Here is an 18,570-nt window from a genome sequence, read left to right as displayed (position 1 = left end):
AAACGTCAATGTGGGATGCAGAATAAACAGCACTGCTGCCAGTCCATCCTTTCCATGTCATTTTTATGAAATACATTTTTAAGGCATTCTATGCAGTCGCAATACATTTTAAAAGGTTCCAACGGTTTATAAATATTAAAAACCAATTTATATCAAACACCTTTGCCTTGGGACAACCCAGTAATCACATCCGATCTGCTACTGTCTAATTACCTACAAATTCCAGCAATGAAACCTTGACTGAGTAAAGACTCGTGTTGGTTAATTCTATGGTGCATGTTCATTACAATTCCAGATTGGTGTCTTCATGCGAACATGGGCACTATCGCACAAAAACACACCTAGTGTGTGTGTATATATATTCATTAACCGTGCTATAAGTGTTTTATTTATAGCGGTTTTTGCTTGGCAATTCCGTGCTCTATGAAAATTTTGTTACAAATGTAGAAAACTCGCCAAATTTAGGTATTCACATGTTTTTCAATAAAGTGTAAGATTGTTTTAGTATTTATTAAATATTACAATTTTAGCCACAATTGACTTTAATTGTGCAAGTTTTACAAACATTTACAGGTTAAACTATGAAAAATGATTTGTTGCAATTATTCCGCTAATCTGTTTTTGTTTTCCTCAACAATCAATCATGGACTGGGGGTTTAACCTTTCTAACATACTATTGTTAATAGTTCAATAGTCACTCTCGCAATTCCCTCATTACTGTCCAAAATCCACTTGCAAATACAATACATGGCTTAGACTGTATAGGGTGATGTAACACAAATCATTTAATTATCCTATGGTAGACAATTTTTAACCGCTTTGATACCTGAAGAGCTAATCAATGCATTGCAAGGCACCAAAGTGGTTAAAATGCTTTATACCACTAGATTAGCTACCACCTAGTATTGCATACCTTTATGTCAAAAAAAGGTGTCAACCCCAACTTCTTACCCTCAGGGGGGCCTAATCACCCATCCTGGGCACCTACCCTGATCACCCAACGCAACTAACTGAAACCTACACTGACACACCTAATAGACTCCTCTTCTATGAAGGATTTACTGCCCTATTAGACAAAACTTTCTTATAGGATTGTAGGTCATTAATCACAATGCAACCTACAACATGTTCTGAACCAAGGCCCAATGTCCATCTTTAATCTGATGCCATCCATCTCCAACGACACATCCTCAACATTTACTGAAGCCCATGATCCTATGTTGATAGAAGAATAATCCTCTTGGTGTAGATCTTTAATCTCTTCTTCTTTATGTATCGGGAGCCTTTCTCATCTGTTTTCTCTCCTCCATCACCTGAGTTGGCATGAGACGTTGTGGCCCTTATATTGGGCATGTCACTTTTGCATTTTTAATGGTCACCTGGTATATCAACCAATCAGATTTACTACTCTCACATAAGACGTAACCCATTTGGTTGGTACATTTTTTCTCCCACGTTAGATTAGTGCCAAATAATGCCTCAGTAGCCTCTTTAGTATGCAAGGAGGTGGGGAGAGAGGTAGGTAGTCTAGTGGTAGGATGTATTAACCCCTTTGTAGGACTTCGTGGCCAGGTAGCCATGGGTTGGCCATGACTAACTGGCTACTTTGCAATCTAAGGGCCAATAAATTCTGCAATGTTAATATTATGTATTTATATCACCTATTCTAGGTTGACTAGTCTTATCCTGCCTATGAATGTAGTGGCCGTTAGATACATAGACAAGATAGGACTAACACCAGACTAATATTCTAGTGATCACCCTAGTCTGGTGTTAGTCCTAATTTAATCCCAATATTGCCAGATATTGGTGTTTAGTAAACAGCATGTGAATAAGTAATTTTGCATTAGGCATTAGCATGTGCCTCGTTAAGAATATCAGACCCTTATCACTGGCGATGCGGCTTTAGTGAATAGGTCGATAAATTAATGTTAAGCACCAATCTTTTAATTTATTGACAAGTGAATCTAAACTTGTGTGCAAAAAATTACTTATTTTATTATTTAATAAACAAATTTACAATGAAGTATGTTTGTCATCTTGAATAATCTTTATAACACTTTGTCATAACGCGTTTCCCTAAATTTCTCTGAGCAAAATACTGTCACTAAACTGTGAGGTTACTATCAGAAATTGCTCAACGTACACTGTTTAAAACAAGTCTCATGCTGTGCACAGTCCCATTTCAGATTTATTTAACTGTTGTAGAACAAAAGACAAGAAGCACCAGTGCTACATCCAATATGACAAATTATATACTAATCTGTTTTTTCTTCTCATAAGTCAGGGTCATTTAGTAACATTCTGTGGCTCAAGCATTCTAAGATTGCAAACCACACCAAGGGTTTGGGTTCTGAGCTACAGTACAAGGACTGTGTGTGTCATTTAACTGTTCACATGAAATACTTGCTTTTATTATGGTCTTGCTATCTAAAGCACTGCCTTTTCGTAACACAGCTAAGGTTTTATCAGGCAGTTTTACTGTTTGTTCTACAGACCCTTAGTAGATTTCTTTACAATAGCAATGTCTCTTTAACCCAAGGATGCCGTCACAATATGCACACTGGGAGTCGGAACAGCTTTTGGAGAGTCGATATTGGATAATACACCTCGCCATGCCACCATTGTTACAAGGGAGTACAGCGAACTTCTACGTATTGAACAAAAGGACTTTAAAGCCTTGTGGGAGGTAAGCTAAAACATCTTGATTTATTAGCTAAATTGGAAAAATGTGTATAAGGAAATTGCTGCTAAATCTTGGGGGATTATTCATTAGTGCCAATCGGGCCACACAAACTGCCATTGACGTCAATTGGATTATGGAAGTTGATGTGCGATTGTGCCCCTGTCACAGAGTAATGCATAACCCCCAAGGTATGCAGTATTTATCTGTAATCAGAGATATGTTTCACAGTCAGTTTCTCAAAGGAAATTATTTTGTAGAATTATGGCAATCCATTTGACACATACCATACTGAGAAACTGTTGTGGCAACTGTTTGTTCCCTAGAATGACATATGAATCTTGTAAATAACAAATGGAACTGTAAGAGTAGCAATTGTACCAGATCGGCAGTTCAAGAAGTATTTAATTTCAGAGGCAGAGACATATGTTGTTTATGGAGCTACTGTACTATTTCAGCTTTTAAAGCAACAGTGCCACTAACTCTGAACTAATGACCTATGATAGGAGTGTGGACTATCTTTAAGTACCTCAAATGCAGATAACATGAGCCAAGTATTCAGTAGGTATCTTAGAAAGGGCACACTGAATGTGGTTGCTGAGAGACAGACCACTACCTCTCCTCATCCTGACTACCAATAGCCGCTATTAATTCTAGCTCCTGTTGCTAGTTTTTCAACATTCTTGAAACTAGGGCTCCTAGCAGAGTAGGACGGCAGAACTACACTGGAACACTCCCACGATTTGAATTTTACCGGTACCTTTAAAGATGCAATCCCACATAGCCAGCTAAAAACAACGTAACAATCTAATTGGCTGCCTTAAACAATCTAACAGAAAATAATTTACACCTTTTTGTTTCTCTGGAAAATAATTACAAATGGCATTTTTTGGGAGCCCTTAATGGGGGAGCAGTTGTCAATCACATTTTCCCTACCCTTAACCTGTGATTATCAGAGTTCAAAAGAGTAAGGGGAGGGAGGTGGGGCTCTGACTGTGCAAACTCTTGTTCAACACACACACACACACACACACACACACTGACATCAGATAAAAGGGAGCAGCCAGATTAAATCAAACCTTTTCCAAGTCTCGGCATATTTACAAATTAACTTAAAATATAATTTTAAAACACTTGCCGGTGTCAGATTTGGTAAAAAAAAAAAAGCAATCAATCACCTAAATGTAACCACCTAAACATGTCACTGCCATTAGTACACTTTGGTCCTCGGAGGGACTACCCTTTTATCAAACATGGCCTTTGAGCAGCCTCCTGGCCGCAAGCTAATCAGTAATCACGATATCATTAATCACGTCTACTGCCATTTTATGCCCATGCCAGATATTCTTTGATGTAACCGATATTCAGGGCACAGTATCTTTGCATCCATGGGAGCCTTTAAAACACTAGACTAGCTGCACCAATTTAAGATATTTTTTTTGCCAAATGACCAAAATATCTCCATTTGTGAATCACCTAAAATCACAAGGAAATGATTTGCACAAAGCATTCATTGTGTTCACGTTACTAGGATGCACCTCTTTTTCTAAGATGAAACGAGTTGATGGATCACTTATTTTTCATTTATTTCCGTGAACATGTGTGGCAGCCATATTATATTGTCCTTGAAATCTTGTTTATTAAATAGCGCAGACTGCAGGGAATGGAAAATGCCGTGGAAATTACAATTAGTCTCAAGTGAGGAGCACAGATGGAAGTTATTGCCTGGAAGTGTGCCTTCCGCTTAGTAAATATGGCCCTAAGTAACTCGCTCAAGGTCAGAAGTACAAAAGACATTGGGATGTGAACTGGGGTCACCCACTTCCAAGTGACATTAACACTGAGAATCTGTTCTACTTATGTTTATTCTGCAGCAGCAGACTCTGATTTATTACACACACTTACTATTATACCACTTGCACATACATGATATATTATTGTATCTCTTCATATCCCACTACACTGCTCAGATTATAAGCTATTTGGGGCAGGGACTCCCTCTTACAGTATATTGTTTTAATTTGTGTATGTAGCATTCAACCCTAGTATTGAGTTTGTGTTCTATTTTTCAGTCAATGTGTATTTTATACAGTACTGATTACTGTACGTGTTCAGCACCATATAACAATAAAGAGTAATAGACATTGCTGGGGACTCTGATCTTTAGGATAAAGCCCAAGATCGCAAGGCGCGAATACTGGGATGTTGTTGGGGGCATTGCTACTTAAATAATGCATTTTCACTTGCTAACACCTTTTAAAAAATGGACATGTTGCAATACAAAGCAAACTAACTACTAGGTCTTCACACAATCCATTAGATACAGATTTTTCTACTGAAAGACTGTAATCGCTAAGCCTCTTGAAATATTATAACCATACTACAAGCCGCAAAAAGCACAGCAGATGACAACAGTATATTGTTCTGAATTACTTGAATAAAGTAACACATATTTCTGTGCCACAAACTATTTGCCGGTGTCAGTGTGTATAGTCATACTTATATGACACTTTTATGTATATCTCCTCCATAGTTTTATGTTACAGTATAAGTACAATTTAACCATAAAACACTTATTGTGAGAACATTCTTATTCGTTCACATTTGCCTCTATGTTCTGCTCCTCCATACCAACCCACGTCAGATTTTGAACCCCTTTAAATACTGCTATTAAAGCCCATAGTGTGGGAAAGGACAGTTGTTTTAGTATTGTGAGTTACTTGACAATAAATGTAACATATGTAGAAAGGAGTCTCTACTCTAGAGGCTTTTGTATGGATGTGTAGCCCCCTGCTAAAACCAAGCCCGTTTTAGCTTGAAGGCTAGGGCAGCACTCTGGCAGTGTAGGGGTTAAACCCATTACACATGGTCTTGCATGTGAGCAGTCCTAGAGAAAGGCTACAATATTGCAGATCCCAGGCACATGGGGCATGACTCAGAGCTAGGAAAGTTCTGTCCGGTCATGTGACTGGTGGGGTGAGGCCTTTGCAACATCCAGTTTTGCCCAGGGACTAGGGTTGCCAGGTGGCTTCTCCGAAAATAGTGGACACAATGGTGAAAGGTGCGTCAGGTCACTATGTCCAGGGAGGTAATACCGGACACATACATGTCCAGTATTACAGTACCTCTCATTGTTTACTGGACAGAGTATCCAAATACAGGACAGTCCGGTTCAATTCCGGACACCTGGCAACCCTACCAGAGACAGAGAAGGGAAAGGTTGACATCCCCTGGGTTTAAGACGTGGGGACACACCCTAGAGAAGTTAGTTCTGTGGAGATCCTGTTCAAGGTGCCTGGTGCAGGCATGGATGTTCCTATGCTGCAGGGAGCAGGGCTATAGCCAGGTTAAAGTAGGGACCTGGGGCTGAGCCTACTCCACTCCTATCCAGGGTTAAATTGGGTCCTGGGAGGAACTGCAGGCAAAGGGGAAACTGCTGCATGAAAGAGATACTGAAAGCCTGTCCTGTCTATGCTGTGTTGTATGCTGATCCTGCTGACAATAAAGCAAGCTTCCTGTTTTAAAAGTTCCTGGCGCCCTTTTCTACTTATTCTACTCCTCAGGCCTTGGCCTGGATCCACTGGAGAAGCCCTGAGACATAGGTAAAAAAAAGCTGTGTGTGCTGTGCACGCGCATAGTAAGTGAAACTTCTTTGACTTTTGTCACAGAAATTGTATTTGTGTTTGTGATGTTTTAATTAAAAATCAAAATACAATTTCATTGACAAAACGCAAATAAATTTGACTTATAACGCGCGTGCTCGGCACACATCCCCTGTATTAGCTATTTGCACTAAGTGTGAATTCCTCGTGTGTGCGTGTGACTGGGAGTGTGCGTGTGACAGAGTGTGCGTGTGACAGAGTGTGCGTGTGACAGAGTGTGCGTGTGACAGAGTGTGCGTGTGACAGAGAGTGTGCGTGTGACAGAGAGTGTGCGTGTGACAGAGAGTGTGCGTGTGACAGAGTGTGCGTGTGACAGAGTGTGCGTGTGACTGAGAGCGTGCGTGTGACTGAGAGTGTGCGTGTGACTGAGTGTGCGTGTGACTGAGTGTGCGTGTGACTGAGTGTGCGTGTGACTGTGAGTGTGCGTGTGAGTGTGACTGACTGTGCGTGTGAGTGTGCATGTGAGTGTGAGTGTGCATGTGACTGTGCGTGTGACTGTGTGTGCGTGACTGAGTGTGCGTGTGACTGTGTGTGCGTGAGACTGAGTGTGCGTGCGTGTGACTGAGTGTGCGTGTGCATGCGTGTGACTGTGTGTGCGTGCGTGTGACTGTGTGCGCGTGCGACTGAGTGTGCACGTGACTGTGAGTGTGCGCGTGACTGTGAGTGAGCGCGTGACTGTGAGTGTGCGCATGACTGAGAGTGTGAATTCCTTGTGTGTGTGTGTCAATTAGTGTCTGTGTGTTTGTATATATGTGTGTGTGTCAGTCAGTGTATGTGTGTCAGTCAGTGTGTGTGTGTGTATGTGTGTCAGTCAGTGTTTGTGTGGTGTGTATGTCTCTTTCTGTGTCCTGTGTCCTGTGTTCCCGTCACCCCCCGCCCCCCGGAGGTACACGACCGCGGCGCAGACCCCATTCTCTACCCCTGGTAGAGCTGCGTGTCCTGCTGCAGCCAGGTCCACACAAGGGGGTTACAGGAGGGCACGGTAATGTGCGTGAGGCGCTCTTCCCTCTGATTATGCTGTGGAGGACGCATAGCACAACAGCCTCTTCTGCCGCCATCACTGCTGCGCATGCGCGGCATAGGAGCGGCAATGGCGGAAGTTCACTCGCCCCCGATACACAGTTGCGCAGCACGCAGACCCCGCAGCCATTGTTGGCTTCCTCCGGCAGCCGGGTCAGCGGCCTCCAGCCCCGCGGGGAGCCGATGTAATAATGCATCTGGGGGGAATGGCGCATGTGCTGGAGCGGCCGGGGCTGAGGGGAGGGGTTAGCCATCAAAACACAACAGCGCATGCGCGGCATGGCAGCGAGAACGGCGGCCATTAGTAGCGGCACCGGCGGCGATAGCCGCCAGCGCCGCATATGTCAGCGGCCGTGTGGGGAGTGCGGCGGCCATCAGGCCGTTAGGAGCGGCGACGCTGCCGCCGCATTGATTTTTGGAGCGGTTGGGATGTCAGTGTTGGGGTTGGGCTGAGCCAGAACACAGCCCGGCCTCAACTGCCAGCACTGACGTCACATCCGTTTCATTTCTGTCTCCACAATTCTTTTTTGCCCTAGTTCGAATAAGGTGCCACTAAGGAAGTTTCACTTCAAAAACTGACTGAGCTACACTACGCTGAAACAGGTAGAAACCCTGTCTGCAGTGCAAGGAGAGATTGCATACGTGTACACCCTAACTTCTGCAGCCGGGTGGTCACCGCTCTCAAGAATATTGTATATTGTATTGTATTTGGAACATGCGACGGAGGCGTAGCCACGCCCCTTCCGGCGGTTCAGCCAATGAGAGCGAACCAGCCACGTGAGGTCATGGCAACACCATCGCCACGCCCCCCCCCCCCCCGTTGCAATCTCTCCCAAGACCGCAGATCGGGGTGAAGCGCTGTGCACGCGCCACCCACCACCCGCCAGGCGCGGGTGCTACAGTGCTGACTGGGATGGCAGCCTTTGTGGTAAGTGGCGAGAACTTCTAATAAGTGCTTCTGCAAGGGGTCAAAGTCAGTGCATATGAGATGTATAGTAACAGCCAAACGGAGCTATCCATCTGCTCCATTAAAGAGGTGTGTTTTAAGATGGGGCTTAAAAGTGGAGAGAGGGGGTGCTAGTCGGATATTCATGGGAAGAGCATGCCAGAGGTGTGGGGAAGTGAGTGAGAGGTTTTAGGTGGTAGAGGGCTTTAGATACTAAAGGGGTAGACAGAAGATATCCTTGAGGAGAATGCAAGAGTTGGGCAAACCATAATTTCAGTTATTTGGCATGTCATAAATTAAGAAGCAAACCGTAGTAAAGGAACAAATGGGTAGGGGCATTAACGTCACAGGAACTTCTCAGCATACCCTGCTAAGTGGAACTATTGCAGAGCAAGGAGCGGATTTTGTAGGACTGAAGGAGTGGCTGAGTGAGTAAAGACAGGGGAGCCTGATTCAAATCCCAGTGTCAGCTCCTTGTGTCCTTGGGCAAGTCACTTTATTTTCCTTAGCCTCTGGCACCAAAATGTAGGGACTGTAACTGTAAAATTGTATGTATAGACAGGGCTGATCAAAGTTAAGTTTCATAACTGAAACAAGGGAGCAGCTGAAGCCTGAAACACATAATGATGTCTGGGGGCATCTGAGGTCAGAGCTTGTAGATTTGTGAGAGGATAATTAAACAATGCTGTTCAATGCACTGACACCAAAAGCCTAACAGGTATATTAGTACTGTAGGACTGTAGGTGCACTTTTGGAAACGGTAAAGCTCAGGTGAAAATAGAGAGGCAGAATGTTCCAGCTATGTCTATTAATTATAACCTAGTTCTGTTTTTTACATGAAACCTTGCAAGATTCACTGTAAGCAGAACAGCCCAACATGACATGTTATTTTCGGTGAAGCCTTGGCAGCTACTGTCTAGAATTATCATGTCAAAAGTATGCTGACAGACACGCAAAAAAGCAGCAACTAGAAACTTTTCCGTGCACACAGACAAATCCCATGTGAAAAGAGATGAAAGATGTGTTGGTTCATTAACCTTAACGCTTGCCATGGAGTAGAACCACTTAATAAATATGGGTCAGAATGCCTTAATATAGTGCGACACCTTGAGTTACACAAATTCAAAAGATTATCACTTCATGTGATATATTAGAATTCATAAAGTATGAGCAACTTATTTTCTTTCTACTGAATGCAGAGTTAGAATAATAATGAAGTTAGAATATTTGTATAAGAGAGAATATTCAAATTAGAACAAATCTGATAGTGTCGCTACTATTTCCCAAGGATGTATGCTCTTTGATGCATCTAAACCCTGTTGGGAAGGAAATTAAGTTATTAGAAGCCAACTGGTCAGTTCTACCTTCTCTGGCATTCCTTGATAAGATAGGCACCAATTTGATGCAATATTTTTTATAATTATGCAACTTCTAGCTCTGTGGCTGGAGTAGCAATGTTATGCTTTTCTTTTAGTATTTTCAATAGAAAATAGTATACAATTTGAAATATTCCCATTTTTAATAATGATTATTTAGGTAAAAAGTGTGAATTGCTATTTTGTTCTTATAATGCAGGCAGCAAGTATAGTTCTGTTAATAGATTGTTTCTGGCACATGTTCCTGCTACAGCATGTTGAGCGAAAAATCTAATTTTGGAACCTGTGACAAAGGGAGGTAAATTGACATGACCTTGCCCAAAGTCAGACGCAGCAGATGTAGAAAGGTTGGTGAGCAAGATGAGCCTGGCAGTCCATTTAAGATGGACAGGAGGGGGACAGTCGTAAGAGGGGGAGATTGCCTTTTATAGTAGGCTGGATATTAAAAAGGGCATTAATGAAAGGTTTGGTGATGAGGAAAGGGTATTTTAGCAATGTTTCTAAATACATAGAGTGAAGAGAAAAGGAAGAAGGGTTGTAGAGATGCTGAGAGCTGAGGTGTGCCAGTTGTGTTTAGAACATGGATGGAAAGTGTGTGAGGAGGTCGGAGAATTGGATGTGTAGTATAAAGGAGAGAGAGAATGGAAATCTGACATTTAGACATCTGGCTTGTGGTATCATAGTGGAGTTATTTTCAGCAAGAAGTGATACGTAGGGTTAGAAATCCAGGAGAGGCATGGAGAATAATTTGTTCTGTTTTGGACATGTTGAATTTGAGGTAGCACTGGGATATCCAGGTGGGAATAGCATAAATTAGTACACAAGTCTGAAGAGAGGGAGAGAGTTCAGAAGTAGACAGGTATATTTTGATGTCATCAGCATAGAAGTGGTAATGATGACTGTATTAGTTTGCCCAAGGGAGTTGTGAAAGGAGAAAAGAAAACCGAGCCATGGGCAATATCGACTGGGAGGGGAGAAGAGGAGGTGCCAGCAAAGGAAACATTGAAGGAGCGGTCAGATAAATAAGAGAACCAAGAGAGGACAAAGACCAATGGAATGAAGAGTATGGAGTAGGAGAGGGTAAACGGCAGTATAAAAGTTAGCAGAGGGATCTAGTAAGTTTAGTAAGAAAAACTGCCCCAATGATTTTGCCTTGAGGAGATAATTTGCAATGTTTGTGGGAGCAGTCTCTGGAGGGATGCGGGATAAAAAAAGAGTATACTGGAGTCATGTTCAAGTACTTTGGAAGCACGTGGGAGAAGAGAGATTGGGCGGTAATGTGGTGAAATTGGGTCGAGACCAGGCTTTTGTAGTATGTGCATGACAAAGGTATGCTTAAAAGATGAAGGCAATAAGCCTGTGCTGAGAGAGAGGTTGAAGAGATGGGTTTGGGTAGGAATGATTGTGATGGAGGGGGTGCGAAAAAGATGTGAAAGAATAGGGTTGGGAGTACAGGTTGTAAGGGGAAAAGAGAAGGTGGGAGACGTCCTCCTCAAAAACACGAGAGAATTTGTCAAATGTAGCTTTGTCGGCAGAGAAGGGGGCATTTTAATGTGGTTGGGGATAGATAGTAACACAGAAAGAAAGTGCTATGTAGCGCTAGTCCCCTTCAAAGTAAATAAACAGTAAATGATAAAGGTGTAAATGAAAATGGTACCAGGGCAGCCAGGAAAACTGGTATGAATAATACCAGAAAGGACAAACGGAAGAGATACAAACCAGAGCCCGCAAGGTGTAAAATCCAATAGATGATAATATGGGGATAGATAGTGTGTCATTCCTTATAATGTAAAAAAAATTCTTTGACATGTGTGGCAAATTCTTGAGCTGTGAAGATAGAGGGGGAGATGGAGAGGGTGGGCAGGGAGTTGAAAGTGGAGAAGAAGCAATGAGGATTGAACGGCAGAGTAGATATTGGAGAGGAGAAATCTGTTTGTTTAGATGAAGGGCAGCACTATATGAGGAGAGAATTAATTTGTAGTTTTGAAAATCACCAATGTGCCATGGTTACGGCTTAATAAGAAGGTGGCAGGAAGTTGTGTGTGTGTGTGTGTGTATGTATAAGATTAGTCCTATTGTATGGTAAGGCGTACAGCACAACACAGTTAACAATGCATGTACCATTCAAGTGAATCATTATCTATGTGTAGCCCCCCTCTGGGATTACTATGTGCACTTAAGGGCCCTAATGGATTAACTGCATGGGTTGTTGCAAGGTAGGGTGCCCTTTCCTAAATTATGTTGCAAAGTAACTCAGTAGAGGCACTTGTCTCTTGTATAAGATACCAAGTATATTTCTAACCACACCTACCTTCTGTAAGGAGTTTAGTCTGTCACTTGGGTCAGTATGACTAAGCCAGATCCAAACCTCTCCTCTTGTATCCGGGAGGGTGGTGACAGTCAAAGGAGTCAGAGGGTCAGAGAAACCACACAACAGGACAGTCACAGAAAAGACACAGCCTCACCTCTCTCCGGTCCATGCTGCCTCCTCCTATACTTGGCCACACCCTGTAGGCTACTGACACCTCCTCCTGATTGGCTGCTGCTGGGTAATGCAGCCAATCAAGATAGAGGGCAACTGCCCTGCTTTTTCCCTGCTCTGGGATATCAGGGAAATCCTGTGGCACCCTTTTGATCCTCTCATGGAACTCTAGGGTGCTGCAGAACCCTGGTTGAGAAACAGTGTTCTAGGCCCTTAGGTTCCTGGAGGACAAGAGAAGATGATCCTCATTGTACTATGGTAGTGATTATGGTCAATCTTATTATTTTTCTGTTAGGGAAAAGTGTCCCTTACTTTAACAGGGTCACTTATATTGAAAGGTCAGGAGTTCTACCTTTAATAAAGAGGATTTGGGTGACACCGATGCCAGGGGATTCCTCGAGAAGGACCCAAGAGTGTCACACAGGGGACTTGCCTGCAAACAAGCCCAAATAGCACACTAGCAAGACAATGCAGGAACTAGAAAGGATCCGCACAGGATGATAGGAATTAGATCCTCAATAGATGTCCTGGTAGGCATCTAGCAAAACCTCATGTCCATAGGCAAAGTGATTGCCATTTATCCACCCAAAAAGTATGAACAAGGTGACAAGCCTTGTGCCTCCCTGGAATGCTGCCTGAAGAAGAGTAGAATAAACAACATGTTTGTCTAATTAAAGTTCCTGGTGCCCTTTATTCCAACCAACACTTACAACACCAGCCTGCACGGATGCCAGCTGGATACCAGATAGGTAACCCAAGATACTGAGCACCTACACCTAATTAACACTACCTAGATGGTAACACTCGTTTGGTAGGGTGACCAAATGTCCCGGTTTAGTGCTGTTCCGGTTTTCTATCCCGCTGGCGAGCGACGACTGCACGTGCACAAAGAGCGCTTGCCGACCGCATATTTGCGATTGCTGGCCAGCTGTGATTGCACATGAACGACCGGAAAACGCCATTAGCGCATGCTCAGTCGGCAAGTGCCGATCGCACACGCGCTCGAGCAGCTAGTAAGTGCCGATTGCACAGGCGCTCGAGCAGCTAGTAAGTGCCAATCACGCATGCACCGACTGCACATGTGTGACATTTGTCCCGGGACAAATATGTTCACCCTATCCTTTGGGCCGGGAAAGGAGGGATTACATATGCATTGCCATGCTTCCCATTTTATTACATAGGGAGATTAGAGATGTTTTAAACTGGACCATGATATTTAAATACTGTAAGCGCCTTTATCTTTTTCTATTTCTCATTCCAACACAGAGGAAGATATTCTTTAGAGCTAGCATGTTTATCTGCCTGCACCTCATTTCATGGTCTCTTTGAAATGAGATCACTTCCCCCCCCCCCTACCCAAACACAAAAGATTAATCTGTACTAAACCTTTGAAGATACAGTATTCAATCAATTCAGATTTCTTGCAATACAGCATGGTCTTCTATGTGAGGTTTGCGTTTTTAAACGAACTGCATTGTTAATTAATAAAAAACCTTTTGTGCTGGGTATTACCTTAGCCATCTCATTTCACTTCATACTATATGGCAGCCGTGCTGTACTGTAGCTCTCAATTTGTAAATGGCAAATTATACTAGACAGCAGATTGAAACTTGCTGATTTTGCCTCTGAATATATCTAATTATTTGACAAAGATTTGAGATCAGGAAAGATAGGTTTACCGGCTGACTATGCCTTCGGGGACTGTTCTAGCCTGTTCAGGGTTTATTACTGATTTTCCTAATAAAGTCAAGACTAATTACCTCAGACTATTCAGATATTGAAAATCTTTCTTGCTAATGAGGAGTTTTGAGAAAATGAGCCCCACGCTGTTTCAGTTCAATAGGAATCATTTTCTCAATCTTGGTCGTGTTACTCACATACTGTGGTGGAAAATGTCCTACAATAGGATTGCCACTTACTCTGAAATGTTGAATTAAAGCCCCAGTCCCGCCGTTTTATTTTAGAAATGACTTTTTTTTTTAACTTTATATCCCAGTCATAAATTACTGATATCCTCCAGCAGGTTTCAAATACATTAAAATACTGATGTAAAATAAGCTTTGCATGGATTCCTAATCATGGTTCTATGTTAAAATCTCTATGCCTAGTTAGAGTAAATAAGTACTTCAGTATTAGGTGATATGCCTAGTAGTAACACATTCCAGATTAATATAATGTTGGAATCACTATAGCAATATTAGCTTATATTAGAATTCCATAATGAGTCCCCCAACAAAATTAGGATTGTACATTTTGTGGGATTTAAAGATGATAAATATCTACTATGGAACAAATATATAAAAAATTAAAAGTAGACAAGGGGCTAGCAATCTTCAAAGCAGTGTTGTTGCAATTCAAATTATATTAATAAAGACATTTTGAGCATAAGATATAAAGGTACACAGCAGGAGTGAGAGAGAGAGTTACTGCCAATGACATTTGGGTTTGATCTTTCATTATTTGCTATTGACTGGATTGGAACTCTTGCTGATTTTTGGACTTTGATCACTTGTGAGCTGTTGCTCTGTTTTGCTGGACATCTTATTATCCATGACTGTGGGTTTGGCTGGCTAATTACTGATTGGGGAAAGAGGGATAAGGGAAGTACCTTACGGTCCTTTTTGGACCAGAAGGAACGGGCCTGAAGAAGGGATATCCACCTTGAAACGTTGCCCCTCCCCCCATTTTATTTGTTTCCCCCACTCCTTGTCTTTTTGTCTCTCTCACTCCCTTACCCTGAGTTCTTTCCCTATACCACATTTACCCTAGAGCTCTACCACCCAGTGTGAGACATCTCTCCAAGTTACTGTTATCTTGTGTTTTACATCAAATTAAATTATTTTCAGTTTGGCTAATTCCCTGGTTATATTATATTTCTTCTAGAGTCAGTGAATGCAGGAACATTGTTCCATATATCTTCCAAACAGTGTTGTTGCAATTCAAATTATGCTAATAAAGACATTTTGAGCATAAGATATAAAGGTACTCTCTGTCTCTTTGACTGCTCATGTGTCATCTTGTTTTTTGGGCAATGTTAATTGAGCTAGGGAGCACTTACATGACATGCACGTTATAATGTGATGTATAAAATTCTGCATCTGCATTTTGTGTTTTAGTTTTTCTATGTGGAACCCCCCTCTGGGATTGCTATGTGTATTTAGGGGTTTACGCGCCTTAAAGGGTTAACTGCTTGGGTTGTAGCAAAGCAGTGTGCACATTCCCACATTTGTTGCAAAGTAGCTCAGCAGAGGCTTAGCCATGCCCCATCTTCTAGAAGATGTTTAGTATGCCACCTGGGTCAGGGTGACTAAACAACATCCAAACCCCTCCCCCTGTGTCTACGGGAATGGTAACATCACAGAAGGTTACAAATAGAGCTGCAGAAGCTTCTAGGCCCTTAGCTTCCTGGAGGATAAGAGGAGTGGAGCCTCACTGTGCATATTGTCTGTCTTTAATGTGTAACTATATATAGTGAACATGGTCACCTTTTATTATTTTATTCAGTTAGGGACAAGGGTCCCTTATTTAAGAAGGGACACTTAAAATGGAGGTTCATGAGTATCCTATCCTGTCTAAAGACTGTGTGTGACACCCAAGCCAGGGGATTCCTCAAGAATGACCCCAGAGTGTCACACAGGGGACTTGCCTACAGACAGGCCCAAACAGCACACTGGCAAGCCAGAGCATGGATATGCACAGGATAATAGGAAGACGGGATCCTTGATAGAAGGTGCACCCCTGCATAGAATTCTGGTAGGCTGATGGAAAGCCTCAGATCACCAGCAAGGGATTGCTGTTTACCCACAAAGTATGAGTAAGGTGACAAGCCATGTGTCTCCCTGAGATGTTGCCTGAGCACCCAGAGGTGAAAATGTGGGACTAAGAAATAAAGACAAACTTGTTTGTCTGAATAAAGTTCCCTGTTGCCCTTTATTACATCTACCACTTACACCAGCCTCCATGGACGTGCACGACCTGAGAAAGGTAAACACCTGCACCTATTCACCCCATCTCGACCTAACACTCCTTTGGGCCGGGCAAGGAGGGGTTACATATGTGCTTGCAGGAAAGATATGTCTACAACTGAGGTGGTGCAGTGTATTCTGACTTGTGATCTGCGTCCGACGTAATACCTTAAATATCAAGTATCTTACATCTGATGCAGGGACAAGCAAATATATTAAAAAAAAACTTATTTTCCCCTTCTACACGCACTTTTCAGGAGTTTGCTTCACATCCCCCATGGTGTTATACTGTATGTCTGAGTCCTTTTACTTTATAACAAATCCACGTTATACTGCTGAGCGGTGCAGAGACAGGCTTCTAGGAACTGTAAAGGCAATCTCTGACAGCCTAAGTTTCTGCTTTTAGCTTCAGGGAAAGCATGGTGTGACACGAGGCAGGTGGAGGAGGAAAAGACGGGTCTAACTAGAGGCGAGTTAAAAGAGCTCAGGGAACTGTCATTCAACATGAAAACACATCATTCCCACTGTCCCCACATATAAAATGTTCTGCTGCTCACATCATTAGGATTAACACCATGAACGAATTGAAAAGGCACCAAGTTCACACGACGCTTTGGTTGGGTTGTTTGTGACTACGCCGATTCAAAGCTTAAGATGTGCTCAGGGCCGCCAACAGTGGGGTCTGCTGGGGCTGGTGTCCCGGGCCTGCTGGCTGGGGTGGCCCAACAAAGTTGGCGGGTCGTGCTGGAACCAGCGCGTCCCCCTCTGGCCTGTGGTTGGTGCGCGCGAGGCTTCCTGCTCTCCTCGGGTGCTTCCCTACTCGATCGGGGAGGTGGGTCCAATGGGGCCGTGCAGCAGGTGCGGTTCTCTCCCGGCGCTCCCCCCGTTACAGAATATACAGAACCTCTTAGGAACCAGGTTCTGGTTGGTTGTTCAGCAAAATAAACTGAGATCCAACAAGCACTTTCATGTCACTAGCTGCCCTAAACCCTGCTTCATTTTTACACTGGACAGTGGAGTTTTTGGAAGGGAAAAAGGTGCTGGAACTCTAAACATAGAAACATTCTTTTATATTTAAACTGCAATAAATAATTAAGCTTTAAATAAAAAAAATGTTGTAGAAAAAGCATTTCTTCACTCCCATTTAATATTCCAGACCCATTCCTAATCATTTAATAATAATAATTTTTGTTGATTCCCAAAAAAGGGTGCTGGGTATCAGTTCCCATGAGTTCCAGCACAAAAATAGAACAGAAGTTACAAAGTGTTTTAAATATATCTCCAGTAGCGTATTGCTACTGTTTCCTAATATTTATGTTTTCGATGCAAGTACCCCAACTGATTCATTTTCTTGTGTTTGTGCCTTTTTATATACAGAAAGTGGGTGTGCACGTCTGTCTGATACTACTTATGTTTATCTTGGCCATGATATGACAGATTTAGACATTCATCTTTTTCCAGGGACATACAGTAACTATTAACACTGTTTACAATTAAGGGAGTTTCCTTATCCAAATATAGACTGCCCTCTGTCCCCTCACTTATGTTGTGCTATAAATTCACTCTTCCTCTCCCAGTGATGTGTTGACTTGGATATTTCCTGACTATCCTATTCCTGCTCACTGTTATTTTTACATTTCACAGAAGCCTCACAATAAACGGGAATATTCCATGTTCTGTTACAGGCCTGGAGGCCGCGGCGGAACTACCATTTGTGCAGCCGATTCGGCTTATGTAGGGTGCTCCACCTTTAGGCGTCCATCCGCCACGCGCCAGAATGCTGTTCCCATACTTATTTTAACAGCCTGACCAGCGTTCCAGCATTTTTACAGGCCGCCCTCTCTCCTCCCTCCGTGGGCCCTACCTGTGGTGTGGGGCCGTACCTAGCAACGGCGGAGGGAGCCCATTCAGGTGGTCCTAACATGGAAGTTACGCCCCACTGAAAAATCAGGCCCAACTTCTGCAATCGCTGCCTGGGTGGGCTCCCTCTGTTGCCACTGTCACCTCACGCTCCACAGGTAAGACCCCGGGGGGAGAAGAGGTTCCTTTTTTTTAACTTGCATTGGGGCCCACCGCTGACTAGTACTGCCCTTGGTTGGAGGAGCAGCTTGGTGGTAAGAACCCAGCTCCACCTTTATCCAGTATCCAGGACAAAAAAATCTACACCCAACACAACTTTCATTCACTGCCTGTGAAGCAGGGGAACATGGTTTCAATCCCAGTGTCAACTCTCCTTCTGTCGGGCAAGTAACTTTTCTCCCTTTGCAGGGGTGGGGGCTCATTGTGAAACAAAATGAAGGGCGCCACTAATTTCTACACAATACTTATAGTGATACAAATGTGAAAATGTACAAGGATTGTGGTAGTGGAAAAAAAATACCTTAGGTGATAATGTTGAAATTAAAATAGTGTCGCAAAAGGTACTGAGAACAAATG

General features: G+C 42.9%; 1 protein-coding gene across 6 annotated transcripts in view; it reads left to right on the top strand.

Annotated features, from left to right (window-relative positions):
* RAPGEF4 (Rap guanine nucleotide exchange factor 4) overlaps positions 1-18,570 on the top strand; it is a 206,554-nt gene that overhangs the window by 29,607 nt on the left and 158,377 nt on the right. For 5 of the 6 annotated variants that reach the window (XM_075609051.1, XM_075609052.1, XM_075609053.1 and 2 more), the window contains exon 4: positions 2,543-2,689. In XM_075609051.1, coding sequence (XP_075465166.1) covers positions 2,543-2,689 — 147 coding nt within the window. Of the gene's footprint in view, positions 1-2,542; positions 2,690-18,570 lie in introns of those variants that run through there. The other variant, XM_075609058.1, reaches the window with a different exon arrangement.

Source organism: Ascaphus truei, chromosome 7 (genome assembly GCF_040206685.1).
Source record: "Ascaphus truei isolate aAscTru1 chromosome 7, aAscTru1.hap1, whole genome shotgun sequence".
NCBI classification, from domain to species: Eukaryota; Metazoa; Chordata; class Amphibia; order Anura; family Ascaphidae; genus Ascaphus; species Ascaphus truei.
The sequence above is the reverse complement of the archived record's forward strand: the minus strand, read 5'-3'. Positions and strand labels throughout refer to the sequence as shown.